We start from the raw sequence: 21751 nt of genomic DNA on the forward strand, positions 1-21751 counted from the left end.
AATGAGTTAAATGAACACTCCGAAATATCAGGGAAATATCCCAATTGACAAAACCGAAATATACACTTCCTCCATGAAATCAGAAAATCATTATGTATGTTAGTTGTTAACTGATTATCCAGCTCACATAGGTAAAAGTCCATGAGTAAACATTATAAATAGAACTTTTTGTGAGTAAATGAATTAAATTTTTATATTATAGAAGAACACACTTAAATTATAGCGTCGATGATTTAAGCATCGAAGTATAATCACAGGTACCCGACCGGCAGAACACCAGAAAAAACACATACCCTCTACTCATTAAGTTACAAGATCTAACAAAGAAGTTAACCATTTGAATACCTGAAGTTTCCATTTTTTTTATTTTCTAATGATATATTTATAATTCATATTTTCTATACAACCGTAATATAATTCTAAATATTATTATTTTAATATTTTTGTTACATTATTTAATTATAATTTATTTTTTACTATATATTTTTTTATAAAAATTCATAAAATAAATTATAGACATCTTTAAAGATTCTCAAAACATCATTTTCATAAAAAAAACAGAACGCTTTCCCAGAATCATTGGAGTGCAGGACTTACTGCGTTCAACAGAAGCACACGTACAAGTTTGTTTTATCCAACTATAATTTTCCCTAAAATCACGGACAGAATAGACACTGCCCTTATGACAAATTTGTTGATGTGGAAAGAATAATTTAGTAAATATAATAATGTAAACTTTGAAAATTAAATTTATGAATAAGATAATGTGGCATACGAAGAATGAAATGGAATGGAATAAGGTCCATGTAATTTTAGGTAATTTATATTTTCATAAATTTCTGAATAAGACCACGTGATATATTTTTGAGATAAAAGTTATAGATACATTGACCTCTGATATGTGATGTTTATCGAAAGCTATTTGACTTGTTTACCAAAGTCAAAATAAATTATCCTATTTTAATTATAAATTAAAAATAATAATATAATATATAATGTATTTATGTGGATGACGAGACCTAACTAATATTGATTCTTTCAATACATAATTTGTCGTCGTAGTAATAGTACGTGAATTATTAAAAAAAATTCGTACATACAGAATAACTGCACCATAAATATTCTAAAATGGAAATAAATAACTAATATTTTTTATGTACAATTACTTGTGTATCATAGGCTTATATATAATTTAGAGTTGAGGTTTTATATGAAAGTGTAAGAGAAAATAAAATAAATATAACATATGATTTAATTTATATAAGTTTTAGTATGAGAATAATAAATTTAAACTAAATTGTGAGTTGTAGATGGTGTGATTTATGATGGGTAGGAGAAGAAAATGGGAAAATGTGATAGCAGAAATAATATAATATTGATCTAAAATTACAATACCCGGAGAAGCTCAGGCAATGGACATAAGAATACAGTGATTCAAGCATTGACACGTGAGTTACACGTGTTAACCCAGTAATAATTTAAATAAAAAATCTGGAGAAAAAAAAGAGGAGGTTCTGGCGTGCTGGCCTTAAGGCGTGGGAGTGGCGGCGGCGGCGGCGGCGGCTTCCAGCTTTGCTCTCAGGTCTTTCCTTAATATCTTTCCTGATGGAGACTTGGGAATGGCATGAACAAAATAAACTTTGTGCAGTCTTTTGTAAAACACTACCTGTTCAGAACAAATTCAATTACACTAATCAAAACCCTCTTCAAGATTAAGCTCTCATGAAATTTCTCAAACACTTGATGAGACATAAATGAAGTTAGATTTATCGTCACACTCATACCTGTTTAGCTATAAACTCTTTTACAGCCTCTTCTGTCAGATCAAAGCCGTTTGATCTCACAACGAAAGCAACGGGAAGTTCACCAGCAACAACATCCTTTTGTCTGTTCAAATCGATCAAATTAATGGTCAGTTATATACATACATACATACATATATATATATATATGCACAATGTAAGTCATTCAAATTCAGAAGATTAAGAAGCTTACGGGACAACTGCTGCGTCTGCAATGGAGGGATGGCTTACAAGAAGCCCTTCAAGTTCTGCAGGGGGCACCTGGCAAAAACAAAATCACTTGTCATTGTCACAATTTTTTTTTCTCTGAAACTTTTAGGCAAATTTAACTTAGATGTTTATATATGTGTGTGTATATATATATATACCTGGAAGCCTTTAAATTTGATGAGTTCTTTGACCCTGTCAACGATGAAAATTTCATCGTCATCGTCTACATAGCCAACATCACCGGTGTGAAGCCAACCCTCTGCATCGATGGTGGATGCTGTGGCTTGATCATCGTTCAGATATCCTTTCATGATCTGTAGCCCTCGGATGCAAATTTCACCGGGCTGATTGTAGCCGAGAGAACGACCAGTTTCAGGGTCAACAACCTTTAGTTCTGCATTTCTCACAACAGTTCCACAAGATCCCGATTTTGTTGGAAATGGTTGCTTTGCAAACCCCAAACACATGGAAAGCACTGGTCCTGCTTCTGTCATCCCGTAACCCTGTAACATACATGCATTTTAAAGTCAACAACATAAGATCCATAAATTATTTTAAATTAATCATGAGAAATATTATTTTCCTAAAAAAAATTGAAATATATTTATATAATTTATTATTAATTTATAATTATATAATATATAAACTTATATTTATATTGAGATTTCATATATCATGTATCTGTGTGCTACTTGATTTTTTAAAAAAATATTTAAAATGAAAGGAATTAGGTTGCAGAGGGAGGTGCAGTGAATTGTTGACTGGTCCACTGTTAGTTTGGCTTACGTCACGTGTGCCAAATGGCAATGAAAATGAAGGTGTCAAGTTGTACACGTCACTAAAAGTCTTGTTTGGATGCTTGTGCTTCTATTTCACCGTTTTGGTTTCGGTGTTTGGTGTGGGGTGGTTGGTGAGCTAACTACCATAAAAACTTGCATGCACACACTCAAGTAAAGATTTTAATATTTTTTTAACAGCTATAATGAAATATTTTAATGATTTATTTAGACGTATATTCTTAAAAGTCTGCACCTATATATAAAGAAAATATGTTTATATTCTTAATTAGTAACAGTCAGTGGAGGAGAAGGTGACACGTGTCCATGGTATTCTTAATTAATATACAACTTCATATATGCCCATTATCGCATGCAAAAGGTTGATGAGAAATAAATAATGAAAACGACCATTTGTATTCTTATAAATTTTCCCCTAACGTAATATTAAATAATTTTAACTATATTAATAAAAATAAACTTTAAATTTAATTTAATCTCATAAAATTACTAAATTCCCATCTACTTATATATCATAAAATATTTTAACTTTTAATTAATATTATTTTTTAATGGTTCTTATATGCTATAATTTCTAATTGATATTATTTTTTAATAGTATAGTGATAATTTTTAATTATTATTTTTATCATTTAAATTAGAGTTTTACGTAGATAATAATAATAATAATTAGTTTTGGTGTAATTATTTACCTGTCCCAAAACAGCGTGAGGCACCCTGCTGTGGAGAGCCTCTTCGAGTTCCTTACCCAAGGGAGCGGCGCCGGAGAGAACTAACCGTATTGAACTGAGGTCAAAGTTCGCCACCATCGGATTCTTGGCCAGCGCCAGCACCAGCGGCGGCACCACCATCGCCACCGACACGCGGTAGCGCTGTATAAGCTCCAGCAGCGTCCCAATCTCGAACTTCTGCATAAGCAAAACGCCGCTCCCGGCTCTAAGCGCGCATAACAGCACGCTGTTGAGCGAGAATATGTGAAACAGCGGAAGCACGCAGAGGAGCACGTCCTCAGTGGTGAGGTAGAGATTAGGATTCTCCCCGTCAACCTGCTGCGCCACGCTCGTGGTCAAACTCTTGTGCGTGAGGATCACTCCCTTCGGCAGGCCCGTGGTGCCGGAGGAAAACGGCAGCGCCACGGCGTCGTCCGGATGAATCTCCACCTCGGGAGCGTCGCTCTCGTTCGCCTCAGAGAGCACGGAGAAGTGGAGGCAATTCTCCGGCGGATCGTCGACGGTCACGACCTTGAAGTCCTCGCCGAGGCTCCATCCGGCGTCGTGGCTGCGGAGCTTTTCCACGTACATTGCCTGCGTTATGATCAGCTTCGCCTTGGAGGCGGTGAACTGCTTGAAGATCTCGGCGGCGGTGTAGAACGGGTTGGCGGTGGTGGCTACAGCTCCGACCATGGAGGCGGCGAGGAAGGAGAGGACGAACTCGGCGGAGTTCTGGAGGAGGATCATGACGACGTCGCCCTTGCGGATTCCGAGATTCGAGAATCCGGCAGCGATCTTGCGCGAAATAAGGTACGTCTGTGCGTAGGTGTAGGTTTTGGAGGCGGAGCCGACGATGAGGCAGGGACGGTCTGCAAATTGGGAGAGGTTTTGGAAGCAGTAATCATGGAGGGATAGGTGGTTGGAGATTGGTATGTCTGGTAATTTAGACTTGAAAACATGGGTAGTTTGGGGAATTTGAGTTTGGTCTGTTTTGGTGTTGGTATCAAGAGAAGGAGCAACACTTAGCATGGTGAATGGGGTGTGTTAGTTAGAGTGGAATGAAGAGTTTAAGGAGAGAGAGAGAGAGAGAGAGAGTGAGGAGAGGGAAACATGTGAAGAAGGTAATATAGAGAAGGGAAGGGAAAGGGTGTTAGGTGAGAATGAGTGAGTGAGTGAATGAATGATGGAGAAGGAGCAGCCACACATTGGATCACGTTTTCAGAACAAGCGTTCTTCTTTCAGCCACTCTTACTTACCTACCTACCCCCAACTCTAACATTTTCTTTCAGCCTACCTTTGTGGATTATCTACAAAAACTATTCTATTCAATTCCAACCTCACCCAACCCAAACTAAATAATTAATTACTCCAATTACACTCTCTTTTATTATTCTATTTTTTCCATCTACAATTTCAATCCAAATATTTCAATATTTCTCTATCTTTTTAAATACTTCAATTACACTCTTTTTTTTTATATATCTAACTCTTTTTTTTTATATATCTAACATTATAAATTGTGTTCATGTGAGGAAGATAACCTAAAATATTATTGAAGTCTTCGTCTTCCTTCTTCGGTCGGACAGGTTGCTAGGATTTCACTGGGCTTAATTGGACAGGTTGCTATGACGTACATTTCTCCTTAAAAATTGCGTTATTTATATTATTTTAATAGACTTGTCTTGTTGGACCTGATTAGTGGAATGAATCACACTTGTGATTATATTACCTAATCCTTAATGACAAATTAACTTCACTGACCTTGATTTGAGCATTAATGAATATTTATGTCCCGTCCGTAATGGTTTCCCTTGTCTCGGCCAAGTTTCTCTGATCTGGAAGATCGAATCTACCATTACATGAACTTATTAGATCATGCTTATAATAGGGTTAATTGGTATTCTAGAGATGGATTGTGTTTACTTTGATGAGTTATATAATGAATAATATTTATATATTTTATAGTACATACTAATGTTTTGTGCCATTTTTTTAATAACAATTGTTCATAGTTACTTGCTTAGAATTGGTACATCAAACTTAAATTATAGGTTAAATTTGATAGTGAAGTGTGTTAATGTGTTTGGAGGCATGAGAATTGGGAATGAGCTGTTAGTATTTATTTATAATTGACAAAGGAAATAGGGATAGATGGTCCTATGTCCAAGTGGATATTGCCTTTAATTCTCGTCACTGTCCTTACTTGCTGTGTATTTAGTTACCCTGCATTTTTTTAATGCATTCAAATCAAATTATAGTTACATTGCTTCTTTCATTTTTATGTGTAAAACATTTTCATTTCTCTCATCCACCTATTATTTCAATCCCTTTTTTACTTCTTGGGTGGAAGATTAAAAGTAATTAAAAATAGTGTGTATAAAAGACTAACAATATTTTTAGAGTATATAAACAAAAAAGGGATAATTTTGCAACTTATAGGTATATTTTAAAAACATCTCATTCTCTCAACGTTTTCACTACTACCAATGAAAATGCAACTAAAATAATAAAAATCAAAATTATAACTTTTTTAGAAAATAAACAACACCCAGAAGTATTTTACCAAAACTTTTAATTTTACATTCTGAAAAGTAGATTTTTTATCGATAAAAAGAAACATATTCTCCCTTCTTAAGTTAGATTGTCAAATAAAATAAAACATGGTTTGTTTGACTTCAACACTACCGTTAGTCCTCAATTAATAATTCATGATTATTTTCAAACAAAAGGTGTAAATTGTTTATGTGAATTCTACTCAATTTTATTTTTTTAAGAGAAAACTATCAATTTAATATTTAAAATTGTAACGGTTAATCAGTTTAGTCAGTGAAATAAACAAAAATGACAAAGGTAAATCCTGAAACAGTTCATCGTCAACTATTTAATTGTTATTAAAATTATAATGATTGACTGTATCCATTCCTAAAGTAAATAAAATAGCAAAATTATGCATGAAATTTAAAATTATTAATAATTTAGTTATTGAAATTACAATAATAGAACTATGAAAAAAAGTACTTGAAGTATGAATTAAATTCATACTGTAGTTAGTTTTTATACATATTAAAAATAAAAAATATAATTTATTGAGTCTAAGTTAAGAAAAAATAAATTTATAGACGACCTGGTCAACGAACACATGACCAGATGGTGGCGAATTATCTTTTTTTCTTTATTTAAGAAAATTAATAAATACTTAAAATAAAATGTTGACCAGATGGTTCATCTGGTTTCCGGCAGTTTCTGAGGTTCAGTCTCTTCTTAATCTGTTTTAAGATATTAATTTTTTTTTTTCTGAAAAAAGTAAAATTAAGAATACTAAGTAGGTATAAGTTTTGAATAAATATTTATAAAATGATTGATTTTTGAAAATATAAATTGTTCTAACCTACTGTTCAAAAGATATGTATTATCTATTTTGTTTTTAAAAGGTATCTTAACTTATGTAGACTGACATGGAAATTGACATAAATTGTGTTAGAACCGTATTTGAACAATTTATGGATAGGTGTTCTACATGTGTCATAAGTATAACATTGGATGAGGAACGAGTATATAAATTGTTTTTAATTTTGATTCATAAGTTATGTGAAACTATATTGACAGTACCATGAAATAGAATTATATTAACGATACCGCGATATGAAATTATATTGACAGTACCGAAACAAGGAAAAAATTATGATGGAACACCAATCTCCAAAACGGACAATACCTTAAATGTGTTGATTGACCCTAACGATTGTGGCACTATAAATAATTATATTTTTTTGTTTTTTCTATAACAAAAAATGGTTGTTTTAGAATAAAAAAGATAATATAAACCAAAGAGTGATTATGAGTTGGACGGCACACCAACCAATCACGAGTATTTCATTTTAAATGGATGGTCAACTCTGTTTGATTTTTTAATAAAAAATTCTCCAAATAACTAAAACTGTAAATTCATTATTTAATAGCTTGGGATTTGTGTAGCATATACAATGAATTTTAAAATTATGAATGTTAATTTATTATATTATATTTCGTTATTTAAATGTTCATTAAATTTTAAATTAATTTTTTCATCAGAATGATTTAGTGTGGATTTGACTAACCTTGAAGACAATAATATTTAAAATAAATATTTTATAATTCTAAATAAAGAGTCATGTATTTAGTTATATTTTAATATTTTACAAGTACAAAACACTTTACCATTATTTCTTCTTCTTCAATACATATAAAAAACGAATGAATAATTAGAGAAAATAAAATAAATTAAGTCGAATCAAAATATAAATTTCATTAAAGAATAATTAGAAAATGTCCATTTTTTATTTTGTGGAGGTTGACTTCTTCCTTAATAAGAAAAAAGACTTCCTTTTCAGTAGAAGAAAGACTTTTATCTTGTTGAGGAAAGAAAAGTAATAGAAATATATATATATATATATATATAATTTTGTAAGAGATAAATTATGAATTCTCATTGATGTAAACTACTTTTACACAATTTTATAGTATATAAAAGTAGCATTGTATAAATCGATATTAATTTAAATAAGTATTAAAAAATTATACTATTATAAATTAAATTAATGCGAATTTAAATAAATATTAAAAAGATAAGATTAAGATAAGTTTAATCGACACTAAACTATATAAATATAAATATTAAAAATAACTAAAATGAATATCGAGACTTAAACTAATTTTAATAATTATGAAAATATATTAAATTAATGTCAATCTAATTTCTCATAACTTAAGAATCTTCAAATAAAATGCAACAAATATTTATTATCTGAACTATGTATAGTGTGTACTTGTCAATTTTAATCTGATTTAATGGAAAAAAAAGTGCACGAACCTAACATTAGTGTTTTTTTATAGATGCTTATCTATTTGAATATGTCCTTTTTTATTTTAGTTTAAATTAATTTTAATATGGATTTTAAAAGAGCTTCTACAGTTAACATAACCTAACATTACAAAATAAATTATTTATGAAAACCCTAAAATATAATTTGTATAACTTTGAAATATTTATTTATTACGAATTTTAATGTACCCCCGTATAATTCATCCAAATTAAAAATACAGAAGAATAATTTTTAAAATAAGAGCAATTTGTGTATTTCTTATAATATTTTTTACTAAAAAAATATTAAATAAAAACTAATTTTAAAGATAAAAACAATTACTATAGTGATTAAATTAAAAATTATTTTAGAGACTAAATAAATTATTAATTTTTAAATTAATTTAAATAATTATTAAATTGTTATCGTATTAGGTTTTAACTACAAATTATTTAGATTATAAATTTAGTAGAAAAAATTTGATAGCTAATTATATACTAATTTAAAAACTATTTATTAATAATAGAAACTAATTTAAAATTAATAATTTTTTAGTATATAAAATAATTTTAATTTAATTAATATAATAATTATTTATTTTTATTTTAAAATTGATTTTTATTTAATGATGTATTTAATGAATTTTTATAGTATTAAAAAAGAGTATATTTATCCCATACGTTTGGAAGAACTAGGTTATCACAACTATATTCTCTTAGTTTCTGACATTCAATTATAAACGGCTACGTAATTATTTGGACCATCTTTTAAGAACTCAATATCATTTATGATTTAAATTAGCAATAATAAAAAGGGTTGTTATTGAGTTTATTCTTTATTGTATTTTACTTTTTCTTAATTCTTTTTACAGGTAAAAAAAATTATTTCACTTCATAAACACAATTTGTAGGACTATTTGTAATATTTTTTTTATTACACGTCTATGTGTGCTGGTCGTTGGTGTTAGATTTCTATCTTTTGTGAGTATTTTATAAGTGTTTTCATTATTTTTTATAAGACCTAAATTATATTTTAATAATATATTTTAAAAATAAATATAAAATAAAGTCTATAAATAGAAGTTAGAATTTGTTTATTAGTTCACTACAAAAATTTAAATTTTTTAAAATATATTTCGCTCTTCAACAAAATATATGTCTAACCATCAAATCTTTATTATATGAGGAGTTGGTGAAGAACAAATTTATTTTAATCGATCAAATATTATTTTTTATGAGCATAATAAATCTTATATAAGTTTTAGTCATTTTTTCTTCTCTTTTTAGAATATGTTAAAGGAGATGTTATTGATGTTGGACTAAACTTCTGGAGACTTACCTGCATTGGTAGAGTATATTTGAAAACTACGAAAAGATTGTTGGCTAAGAATCATAAAAGATGGTAGTTATTTTATTGAATGGAAAACATGAGATTGAATGATAGATGAACTATATACGTGAATATTTGATTCAAGTTGAGAGTGATTATTAATATATTTGATGTCATAATTGTTGGTGGACCTAGGAAGAGAATGAATCATTTTAAGTTATGAGAAATTTGTGAAAACAATTTGTTTTAGTGGTTTGATGTGATCCTAAATATGGTTAAAGTACGTTAATTACACTAATCGTCTTACATCTCTCAAGTGATAAGTTGGTCGTTTTGTTGATCATTAAGTGAATTCTTGCAAAATCATATGACTTGTGGTTCATTATTAAACCCTAAATCCTAAATTCAAAGTGGTTCATTATTAAACCCTAAATCCTAAATTCAAAACGCTTAAGCACAATGTGAGGCAATATACATATAACAGATTTATTTCACAGATAGGGAGAGAAAGCGAGCAAGCTTTTAAATAATTTATTAGTTTTATTTTATTTTAAGTTAATTAATGCATGTTATTCTAAAGATCTGTATGTCCTAAATCAATTAATTACTTAATTCAGTATAATAAATTAAAATGGAATAGCTTTGACCAGATCAATTCATACATTTTAAAAAATATTAGTTTTAATTTTAAAATAATTTATTTTTATTAAACTATATATTTGAGATTTTCTCAAAATTAAACACATTATAGTGTAACACACATGCATTTAACAATTAAAACCAATAACGGGTGCATAATTAAAAGCGAACGTTACCAAATCATTAAAATATTAAAATACCGTAGATATGGTTCAGTTTATATGGTTTTTATACACAATTTATGCAGCCATAATTTAATTATTCATTTTTTGTTATCTAGTCCCAATTTGATTTCTTCTGAACAAAAAATTAAAATAGCTACGGTGAATTTAAACTTTTTTTAAATGGTTATGGTGCAGTTAAACTAGGGAGAGTACCAAAAAATTAAAAAAAAATAAATAATTTTTTACTAAATATACTAAAAATGCTGTTTGATAAAATAAAAGAGTAGAAATTATTATCTTGTGAAAATATTAATTGGAGCTGAATCAATTAATTAGAAGAGTGTTAAGATAAATTAAGGGTTGTTTCTTCTTCTACTTTCATACCTTCTTGTGTCATCTCTATATGTTTTTTTATTCCAAAAATACCTTTTTTTAATATTCTGAATTACATAATCCAGAAGTCTTTTTCTATATCCAAAATCAACTTTCGGATTATGTAATTCGGAAGCCTTTTGTAATTAACTTCCATATTACATAATCCAGAAGTCTATTTTATCCATACGATTAGTTTCTGGATTTTGTAATCTGGAAGTCTTTTTCAAATGTGTGATTAGCTTCCGGATTACCTAATCCGGAAGTCTTTTCTAAATATGAAATTGACTTTTGAATTATGTAAACCGGGATATATCCAGATTACATAATTCATAGGCTTATTTCAAAATTCAAGGGGTGGTGCAAAAAAAAAGACAAAACGGTATTTTCACATTTAATATGGGGTGGCACAAGAAGATATGAAAGTGTAGGAAGAAAGAGTCTAAATTAAATTGAATGGGTTAGTGTTAAATTAGATTGAGATAAAAAAATAGACTTTTTCTTCTTGCATCTCCATAATTTTTAATTGGACCTCCATAATATTTAAAATGGTCATTTTATCCTTCATAAAATGACTTTCCGATTTGTAATTTGACTTTAAACTTTTCAGATAACTCTTATTCCTTTTTCTCTATTATTTTATGCTGTTAGTTCTTGAATAGGACAATGGAAGTCTTCTTTCACAGTTATAAATAGTTTTATATCGTTTAGAAGTTAAAACACACTTTAAATTTTAAAACGAACAATATCTCAAATACAATAATTAATCATAATGACATTATCTCAACAAGTTGGAAATATCTTTCTTATTTTTCAATTAAAATTTAAAAATTGGATATAACTCTCATGCAAAAATTAAATAAATATAAACTTTTAATATTTTTCCTTTTTCCTTATCTCTCATTTAATGTACTTCCAACATTTTACTTTTGACATTTTTGAAAATTAAGACCTTTAAAAATAATATATCCATTTTTCAATAAACTTGACTTTCCACAAATTACAATCTGATATTAAAAAATAATTAAAAAAACATAACAATGTTTATTTAAATAATTTAGAATTAACATTTAAAAAAATATATGTTTTAAACCTTTCTAGAAATGTCAAATTGTGTCGATAAATTTTATAAATTTAAATTACAGATTCTGAAAAATACATTTCTAATTCCTTGTTCTAGAATCAATATTTCTAAACTGTTTTTGGAATAAGTAATTAGGAAGTTTTTTTAATATATTATGTATAAGGATTTTGGAATTTTCACTCTAAACATAAAGTGAGCTTTTTGAACAATGCATTATTTTGCATGCAAAATACCCTAACAAATAACAACTTAATATCTTTTTCTTACATTCTATTTGGATAAGAAGTTGAGTAGAAGAAAAAAGAAAGAGTGAAATCACAATCATAGAAATATAAAAAATATTATGAAAATGAATATTGTTTGAGCAAACAGAAGTGAAAAGTAAAATAGAAAAATTTATTTTCAACTGACAGGATGAGTGAAAAATAGATTGACAAAAATTACATAAAAATATTTGTACATTAATTAAAAAATACTCTATTTTTTGAAAGATTACTTGTTATTGTTAAAATTGTGTTAATTTTAAAAGAATTAAAATAAACTAATTATCTCCATCTAATCAAAAGTATTCAAACACAGCATGAATAATTTCCTTCAAGAATAATATATAAAACAAGAAATGTATATTAACTTCAATATCATAAATGTATCTATCTCTAAACAAAAAGATGGCATGATTATCCCTTTCTTGAACTTCAAACAATCATTGGTTGATAAAGGGGTGATGAGAATGCATTGTTTTCAGAAATAATCAGAAAATGAGGCCAATCACTTAATTGTTTAAGAACAAAGGAAAAACAAAAGTCAGTGACAGCCAAATATGATCACATTTCTGGAAATAAGTTCTAAACAAAATTCATAAGCATAATAGACTGCATAATTAAGTCCATTCATTAGTAAATATGTAGAATGAAGTGTGTATATATATATACACACACATTTCTGGAATTATGTTCTAAGCAAAAGTCAGTGACAGCCAAATATGATCACATTTCTGGAATTTTGTTCTAAACAAAATTCATAAGCATAACAGACTGCATAATTTAAGTCCATTCATTAGTAAATATGTAGAATGAAATGTGTATATATATATATATATATAGTGAGAGAGAGAGAGAGAGAGAAACTAATTTAAATAAAGAAATTGGTGACAGATTCATGTGATGTGACAAAAAGAATGAGCTATCAAGGGAACTGGAATGAACCACCAATTTGGTTAGAACCAGCAGGGGGGTTGATGGCCACCCAAAGGAGAGAAATTGTGATTGCAATGAGGCCTGACCATACAAAAACTATGGTAGGTGTTCTTCCTCTTCTTCCCATCAAGCCTTTTGCAAAGGGATAGAGATGAGCCAAGACCCAAAAACTGAAGAAAACACCACCTAGTAGACGGCTCCACTGTGGTATGACACTGTATATGGTTCTGCTAACTCCAACTGCTATTGCTATCAAGTTAACCATCATGATTGTGATAGGTGGTATCATAAGGGATGTCCATTTCACAATATACAGATCAGCAAATTCATCATCTACATCATCACCACCTGACTTTGAAGTCAAAGTGAATGAGATTTCAATCCCTGCTATCACTTTCAGCAAACCTTGAAGCACAGCAGCAAGATGAGCACTTGTCCCTCCAATCAGCCAGAACTGCTCATTTCTCCACCATTCTTCCAGCTCAATGCCAGACCACTTGATTTCAAGCACTGCAAGTATGCACAGAGTCACAGTGATTCCCAAGAGGTAAGAAAGAAAAGTGACATTGAGGGTCTGCACAATGAACTGCCCAGAGAAAAGGGACAGTGCAGGAAGGAAGCAGTAGACGATTAGGAATATGGATGTGAAAGGGTAGATTCCAACATTCAGATATGCAATTCTTTGAAGAATTTTCATTCTTGGGCTAGCCAGAAGAGCATTGTTTCTTGAGAAGAAGATTTCAACTGAGCCAGTAGCCCATCTAAGGACCTGATGCAACCTGTCAGTGAGATTTATGGGAGCTGTTCCACGGAAGGCATCACGCTTGGTCACACAGTAAACTGATTTCCATCCCCTGTTGTGCATCCTATACCCAGTGACCACATCCTCTGTCACAGATCCATAGATCCACCCGACACGGTTTCCCCACTCGGTCTTGTCCTCGTACCAACAGGAGATGACGCTGATGGCCTCTGCCACGGTCGATGCATCGAGAAGATCACGGGGTATGGTGAGAGCACCCGGTGGACGTCCATTTTTCACGGCTGAGTGATCAGCCAGTGGTCGGCCTTGGAACTCAGCCACAGGAATCGAGTCGATGAGGAAAGTTGAGTTTCCAAACTTCTTAGGGAAGAGTGATAGATTCATTTCCTCCTCGTCAGAATCACCCATCCTCAGTGCCCGGTTCTCTTCTGGGGTGCTTGCCATTGATGCATGCTTCTTCTGACGACCAAAGCAACAATTACAACAACCGGTGGCGTGCTCTTTGGAACGTGGCGGGTCAAAACCATATAGTGCAATCCGTCTGAAAAGGCACCCTGTTCCCACATACACTGGCCCTTGAAGTCCATCCAGGGCTCGCATGTTGACATCAAAGAAGACAGTATTATGATTGGCATATCTATCAGAGGGGTCAATCCCTTCAAACCTCTGGGGGAACTGGACATAACAAAGGCGGTCACCTCCACGATCCATCATAAAGCACATGCCTTCCCTCATTGCCTTTGAGTTGTAGATATAGTGGTCACAGTCAAGATTGAGTATAAATGGACCATTAGACATGATTGCTGAGGCTCGAACCAAGGCATTCATGGCACCGGCTTTTTTGTTGTGATCATAGCCTGGGCGCTTCTCTCGAGAAACATAAACAAGAAGGGGAAGACGGATATCAACATCAGTCTGGTCAATGAGACTTGTATCATCAGCACTTCCTGGAAGAGGTTCATCGCTGGGAGGTTTCAACATCACCTACACATTAACGAAAAACAAATTATTAATCATACTTAAAACTCAGTAAGACTATGACACTTGTATAAAACACTACGAGGACCTATTTAGTACCTGAATTATACCAGCATGGTCACCCTTAGAATGCTCAGATGTAGGATTCAACCAAGTTCCTGGCCAGTGAGTTCCATCAGCCATCCATGTTGCTTTAGGGATCTTTGCAGTTTCTAAAGGTTCATCTTCCCTGTTTTGTCTCTGAACTTTCATGGCCTTGATTTCCTCTCTAGCATGATAGGCATCTGATCGACGACGAATAGAATCAGGGAGACTATTGATCCTAACCTTGAATTCATCATACTCACGCTTTACTCGTCTGCGATCCTTGACAAAATCAGGCCGCACTTTGTTTTTGTAAGGATCTCTTTTTAAGCTGAAGTATGATTCAGGATTCCTGGGCTCTATATCATGTTTACGGCAGAAGTGAACCCATGCATTAGCAAAGCTGGCAGCTTCAGCCATTGCCTCAAAAGTTAGAAGTGCACCTCCATCATCAGAAACATAACAAGAAAGCTTCTCAACAGGGTAATCAGCGGCTAAAATAGACAAGATAGTGTTCGCGGTCACGAGAGGAGGTTCTTTCTCAGGATCAGCAGTAGAAACAAAGATATCTATTCCTGGAAGATCAGATTTTCCAGTTGGATTGTTAGGGGTGGGAGTTTCAAATTTCTCCTTCAGAACATTAAGATCTGTCGAACGATTCACCGGGCAGAGTTTGGGCAGTTGATCCAGAAGCCAGGAAAAAGCAAACCATATCTCACAAACAACAGACATGCCCCACAGCCATACTGCATCAGTATTTTGGTGTTTGACCCTCCATGCCAAGAACAGTGCCAAGACAACCAAACGAATAAAAATGATAAGACTGCAAACAAACACAGAGAAGAATGAATTATTCAGGACGAGTATAGGTCATACAATCGTAGAATAAACACAAGAATAAAAAATTTAAGCGAACATCAGTTTTAAAAGTCTAGCAAAACACCAAAGCAGACAATATAAAGAAGAAAAAAATTGTGCAATTAAATAATCATCACAAATCTCCCATGTATTCTGAATTTATGCGTTAGGATGCTTGAACAAAGGAATACCACCAAGTCAATATTGCTCAATTGACATACCATATGCAGAACCAAATTCATTAATCCATCAATATTTAAATCCCAAACATATTAATATAAACTATTTATCTATGTTTTACATGGATATAGCTATACATAATAATGTTAATAGACACTCAGAATAATTGGGAACTGCATTTTTTTTTAGATCAGTAAATATTGTTAATATGTTAGTTCTTTGCTGTGGGGAGCTATCCCTTCCTCTTTTCGGCTTTTACCACCAAACCAACCTTTTATACATGATGGAAGTGCATTGTTTAAGTTAGTATACTTAGAAAACATACAAAGAGAGACATTTTACAAGGAAAAAGATATTTAAGAGTAAAGACTCCATACCGATATGGACTCAAAATAGCAGCAGGTATCTTCAGTTTCCTGGTAAGTGGTCTCCAGGGTCTGTTCATCAATTCAGTAGGCTCAACAACATCATTCTCTATTTCATTTCCAAAACCACCTTGCTTTGGCCATATAGCATTACCATAGCCATAGGTCCCCTTTGTTTCAAAGAGCCACCTGTTATGATCAAAGTCCCCAGTTTGGCTCCTCATTAAAACCGACTTCGTTGACTTCATCAAGGACAATCTCCTCTCCATTTTAGACATTCCACCTGGTGGAGGAAGTTGAAGAGGATGACCATTATCTGCAGCCACTTCATCTAGCTCTGTGTTCTTATACGACTCCTTGCATCCTGGGCACGTTCCACCTCCTGTTTTTACTGCATCGATATAACAATCTCTACATATCTTAAAATCACACTCACAGGGAAGAATATCGGCACCACGTTCATCACTCATCACCTTAGAATCACAACCAGGAACAGCACATGAAGACCCTTTTGCACCAGCCATCTGTGGATGACTTGCTTCAGATTCTATCACCTTATCCATTAGATGGGCTCGAGTAACACTGTTGAATCCACCTGTGAAAAGTGAATTTGACACATACTGCTCCTCAACTTTCTGTGAGATTGATGGATCCATAGGTTGGTTATCTGGGGTAGCTGGTATATGCACCGTATAGTTCATGAAGTCAGTACTCCCTATCTCACTGTCAAGATCATCTCTAGAGTAACTCACATAGCGGCCTGAGGAAGTTCTCCTTCCAAATTGTACACTTGGAGGTAATGGAGGCTTCTGACCATCAGGTGCACCATCAGATGATGTTGATATAGATGATCGACTTGCTCTAAACATTTTTGATGCCATAGTTGACTGCAGAACTGATTATAATATGCTGAAACTCAGAAATTTACAAAATAAGAACTTCATCAAAAACCATAGTTAATTCAATTCACTACAAACACTGAGACCAAATATCAAAGGATGAGTCTTAATCCATAGCTAATAAGAGTGCTGTTAAAGAGAAAAACTGAGAAAAAAGTATACCCTATGAAGGCACATTATTCAAGTATCAAACAAACAACTGAAACAAGCAAACCGATGGCTGGATCTCAGTAAAATCTTGAAGATTGCTCAGATAATTTCGACAGGTCCACAGAATATCAGGAAAAAAAAAAAGCGAAAAGCGAAAAGTGTAAACTTTCATGAGGGCGTAGAAAAGAAGTTGAAAAGAGAAGAGACCACATATTCACTGGAATCTACACAAAGATGCAGACCCATGGGCATTTTTTCCATAACCCCTACTTGAAGATCCAAAAATATCCCTTTTTTTTCACTCAAAACAAAACCAACCCCAAGAACTCACAAGCTCCGAATAGTACTAGACTCTAATAAAAAAAAAATGCACAGAACCCATCTTCACACAAAAGCAAAAACACGAACCCTTTGACTTCCCTGCTCTGATGTTCCTAACCAGCAGCAGCAACGACATTAACAAGTCAGCCAAAGTTGGCAAACCCCTTTGACTTCGCTGCTTTGAGGAACCCACAAACAATCATAAATCTAAAAAAGCTCAGATTTTTTTTGCAAAAAAAATGTCCAATTCACAGTTTCCCTGCTTTTTCACCTTTTTAACCTCACCCCATCACTCGTACAGAAAAATTCTTCAGATAAAGCTTGAAACTTGGAGTAGAAAAACAAGCATGAATGCACGTTAGACAAAAGGGTGGTGCAAGGGATGAAAAATGAAGATTACCTCTTTACTTTGTTTCAGATCTGTGAATGGTGAATATATCAGAAAGCCATGAGAGGAGAGGAGAAGAGAAGAGATGGGTTTGAATTTGAATCTGATGGAAAAGCTCAAAAGTTAAAGTGTTGAACTTGCTCTACAACTGTCACCTTGTAGACTTCAAAATACAAACAAAACAAACAAACGCGCATACACGACACTGTCACACGCAATTTAGACAGAACAAAGACAAGTACCAAAACATTTTTTTTATCTTCTATTTTGTTCTTTCCAATTTTAATTTTAAAATATATTTTGTGTAATTAATAACATTCATATTGCAAAAAGAGAAAAGTTTTCTTCACACTGTCAACAAAATACATTTGATACTGTTTATAGTAATATAATAATAATTTTAAATTAAAAAATAAATAAAATATTAATTTAGTAAAATATAGAGTGTATGTTTATCAGTACCTCATAAAAGGTTATCACTCTCACTTGAGTCGCATTTAATTTTTTTGATTATTTTTAGTATATTAGAATGGAATATAATTAATTATACTTAATTGCTTAAATTATACTTAATTACTTAAATTGATTTAATTGTATTTAACAATTTGAATTAATTTTAATTCAGTGCATTATACGTACATTTTAATGAACTTTTCCTCTGATACGTTCTCTTCATAAATATGTACAGTTTTTCTTAATTTATGTAGCAAAATAATATGGGTTTTTTTTTAGCATAAAGTTTTAAAAACAATGACCCATTGATAGGATAGGAATTTCAGTTAGTAAGCATATATAGGGGTAGTGATGTAAGTGTAATCAAATATTCCAAAGATATAAAAATGATTGAATTGTACAACTCTAACACTTTGTAGGGACCATTGTGTATGAATTTAAGGAACTTGAAAAGAAATCTCAATTATGAAATAAGGTTTGGAAGAAAATTTGGTATGTTGGATGAACAATATTTAAAAAAAAAAATAAAAAAATACTATTAATCATTCATGTTCATGGAAATTATTTAGGATTTAGGGTTTAAATTGTTCCTTAAATATTATATTGTATAACTAGAAGTGATGATCAGCAATTTTTATTAAGGAAATTTTTGAACTTCGATGAGATGTTTTTCTTAATCATCGTGGTTTAATATGAATCTGAGGTTTATCGTGATCGATAATTTATCGAATTAATTCAAGTTTATTCAGATAATTTTTCTTGTAAATACATTATTAAAAATAAATAAATACATTTTTTTAGTAAATTTTATTATTTTTAATCATTTAATATTAATTATTGAATATATAAATATTTTTTTACAGATATTTTTCCTATTACTAAGAACAAAGCTAATTGTAAGACAAGAAACCCAAGCCAACTAGTGCCAAAAATTCGAATTATGTAGAAAAGACCTTTCCAATCCATATAATAACAATGAATTAAATTATATTAAAAAAAGGAAAGTATTCATTGTCTATGTTTAGATTTTTAACTATGTTTAATGTTATATTAGATTATTAATAATATGTATCAATGTCAAGCTTTATTCTCTTAATTATGTAATTTTTTTCATTAAAATAAAGTGCATAATTTGATCTCTCAGTAGTTTTATTTTAAGTTGTTTACATTTGAAACTACAGAATCAGTGGTGGGTGTTTTATTAATAGATTTCCTCATTGTCTGTTAAAAAGCAACATTTCAACAGAAAAACAATTTTATTTTAATGTAAAAAAGTAGTCAGAATATGAGACAATTAGACAAAATATCGTACCTCTCAGAAACTCATTATCAAGTGTATACTTTTATAATATCAAATTATTTTCTTTTAAATAAAATATTTTTTTTTTCAAAATAAATTTACTTTTTCATAAAGTTGCAGACATAAGAAGTGGGGGACCTTCACCAAACAGAATTATTGCCATGGAAATTGGTGAACTTTTGTTGTAAAAATTGTTAAGAAAGAAATATGAATACATCATTGCTGGCTCAAAACACAACATTAATTATTTCATTTATTAAAAACTGGAAAAGAGTTTCCCTTCAAAATTAATTCTAGTGGAACTAATGAGTTCTTACAATCTCATAATTTTTAAGGATGAAAGTTAACAGCAATTTAAATATATATATATATATATATTTTTTTTTTTTCTTAATTTTATGATGTATTTTTAGGGATAAAATTATGGTTAAATTTCAACCTTATCAAACTTAAAGATACAAAAAATGACGTTGTTGATAAGAATAAAAAAAGTTGATTACCTTAAAAAATAAAAAATCATCTAGTTTAATGACAATAATTTGTTTCTTTTTAATTTTTTAAAACACTTTTTAACATTTGTGATAAAGTTTTAAGGTGAACAATATCTTTGATTAATTTAAATATGTTTTTATAAGTCGAATTAAAACTGGAAAATTAACTATTATTATATAGGTAAATTTCAAGGTTAAACTATTAGGATGTAGTATATATATGAATTAAAAATTTGAGATAATCAATGATATTGTATTTTTTTTTTCTTGAATTATTAGTCTTGTTGATATATGATATAATTAGATATAAATTAAATTATAGCATGTAAATAGTGTACGTCTTATTCTTACTAACTAATTTTATTAAGTTGAGTTATATCTAAAATTAATTTTTGTAAAAATTTAGTAATTTTTATTCTCAATTATATTTTTTATTATTAAATCTTGTATGAATTCAATTTTTTAACATCAATTAAATTTATTGAATGAACATCGATTCCAAAATAACTTGCTCTAACGCTTGTGTTGAAAATTGCTCTTTGTTTAAGTTTAAAATCAAAGTAGTTGGTAAGAATGTAATTCACTGAAAACTTGATTTTGAATAAAAAAAAGAGTCAATAGTGTAAGCACCAAGAAAATTGTTTTGACCGAAAAAGCAACGTTTTTAAGTGTTTGCGTGCTTTTGATACCCAATGCCTCTGTCATAATTGTAACGTGCTTTTCTTACTAACATTATATTAAGCACGCCGTCTCAGATCCTTCAAAACGCAACATTCTTTCTTATTTTGTATATTATCTGAATGAATGTGTTACACAACATGAACTTAGTCACATGTTCACATGCTATGTCTATCCAAAGTTTTTTTTTTTTTTCTTTTTCTTTCTAACTAAAAGAATGATTGGATTGTAATCAAGAGAACAATTGTCTCATTTTTTGGTCGATCGGCTTTCCATTCCCTTTATGGAAAGACTTTCTAACTCTCCCTTCATTCCTTTGTTTCTCGTCTACTCTAAAACTCAGATAGTATCAGCAGAAAGACACTATGATGCTCAAATCTCAATATTCGGTGCAATTAATGTGATATATGATGATGTATTTTATTCTCAAAATGAAATCTGTAATTATTTATATGATTATAACAGACCATTTGTTATTAGATCAAATTAGAATTTTAAACTTTGATTAAGAATGTATTGACTAATATTTGATTACTAGTTAATTTTGTTAACCTTCTGTTAGATATAATGCATTTGGTCATCCTTTGTTATTAGAATTTTAAATTATGATTAAGAATGTATTAGAATTTTAAATTATGATTAAGAATGTATTAGCTAATGGTTTATTACTAGTTAATTTTGTTAATCTTCGGTTAGATA

At 30.7% G+C, this 21751-nt stretch overlaps 2 protein-coding genes across 5 annotated transcripts; both read right to left on the reverse strand.

The window, feature by feature from the left end:
- Nucleotides 1-1351: 1351 nt before the first annotated feature.
- 4CL3 (4-coumarate:CoA ligase 3) lies at nt 1352-4846 on the reverse strand. Its single transcript, XM_068611527.1, has 5 exons — nt 3502-4846; nt 2171-2515; nt 1996-2063; nt 1785-1887; nt 1352-1666 (listed from the first exon to the last, which is right to left on the reverse strand). Exons 1-5 carry the CDS (start codon nt 4546-4548, stop codon nt 1529-1531), a joined length of 1701 nt encoding a protein of 566 aa, XP_068467628.1. The 5' UTR covers nt 4549-4846; the 3' UTR covers nt 1352-1528.
- An 8062-nt stretch (nt 4847-12908) lies between these two features.
- Nucleotides 12909-18344, reverse strand: LOC137810327 (cellulose synthase-like protein D2). Of its 4 annotated transcripts, none has more exons than XM_068611528.2 (4): nt 18143-18344; nt 16385-17281; nt 14985-15792; nt 12909-14891 (listed from the first exon to the last, which is right to left on the reverse strand). In XM_068611528.2, exons 2-4 carry the CDS (start codon nt 17251-17253, stop codon nt 13134-13136), a joined length of 3435 nt encoding a protein of 1144 aa, XP_068467629.1. In that variant the 5' UTR covers nt 17254-17281; nt 18143-18344; the 3' UTR covers nt 12909-13133. The 4 variants fall into 4 exon arrangements, with proteins under 4 accessions (XP_068467629.1, XP_068467631.1, XP_068467630.1 ...); XM_068611530.2 differs by having other exon boundaries at nt 18014-18153; XM_068611529.2 differs by having other exon boundaries at nt 17830-18148.
- Between the last annotated feature and the right edge of the window lie 3407 nt (nt 18345-21751).

Source organism: Phaseolus vulgaris, chromosome 2 (assembly GCF_051622355.1).
Source record: "Phaseolus vulgaris cultivar YP4 chromosome 2, ASM5162235v1, whole genome shotgun sequence".
Lineage (NCBI taxonomy): Eukaryota > Viridiplantae > Streptophyta > Magnoliopsida > Fabales > Fabaceae > Phaseolus > Phaseolus vulgaris.

What these genes read in the sequence shown, in the direction of transcription:
- 4CL3 (XM_068611527.1), bottom strand. Translation starts at nt 4,548, where the DNA reads ATGCTAAGTGTTGCTCCTTCTCTTGATACCAACACCAAAACAGACCAA. An exon ending in CTCACGCTGTTTTGGGACAG is followed by an intron (nt 2,516 to 3,501) that starts GTAAATAATTAC and finishes TGTATGTTACAG; the next exon opens with GGTTACGGGATGACAGAAGC. An exon ending in AAGAGTTTATAGCTAAACAG is followed by an intron (nt 1,667 to 1,784) that starts GTATGAGTGTGA and finishes TGTTCTGAACAG; the next exon opens with GTAGTGTTTTACAAAAGACT.
- LOC137810327 (XM_068611528.2), bottom strand. Translation starts at nt 17,253, where the DNA reads ATGGCATCAAAAATGTTTAGAGCAAGTCGATCATCTATATCAACATCA. An exon ending in GCTATTTTGAGTCCATATCG is followed by an intron (nt 15,793 to 16,384) that starts GTATGGAGTCTT and finishes GTTTGTTTGCAG; the next exon opens with TCTTATCATTTTTATTCGTT. An exon ending in ACCATGCTGGTATAATTCAG is followed by an intron (nt 14,892 to 14,984) that starts GTACTAAATAGG and finishes GTTAATGTGTAG; the next exon opens with GTGATGTTGAAACCTCCCAG.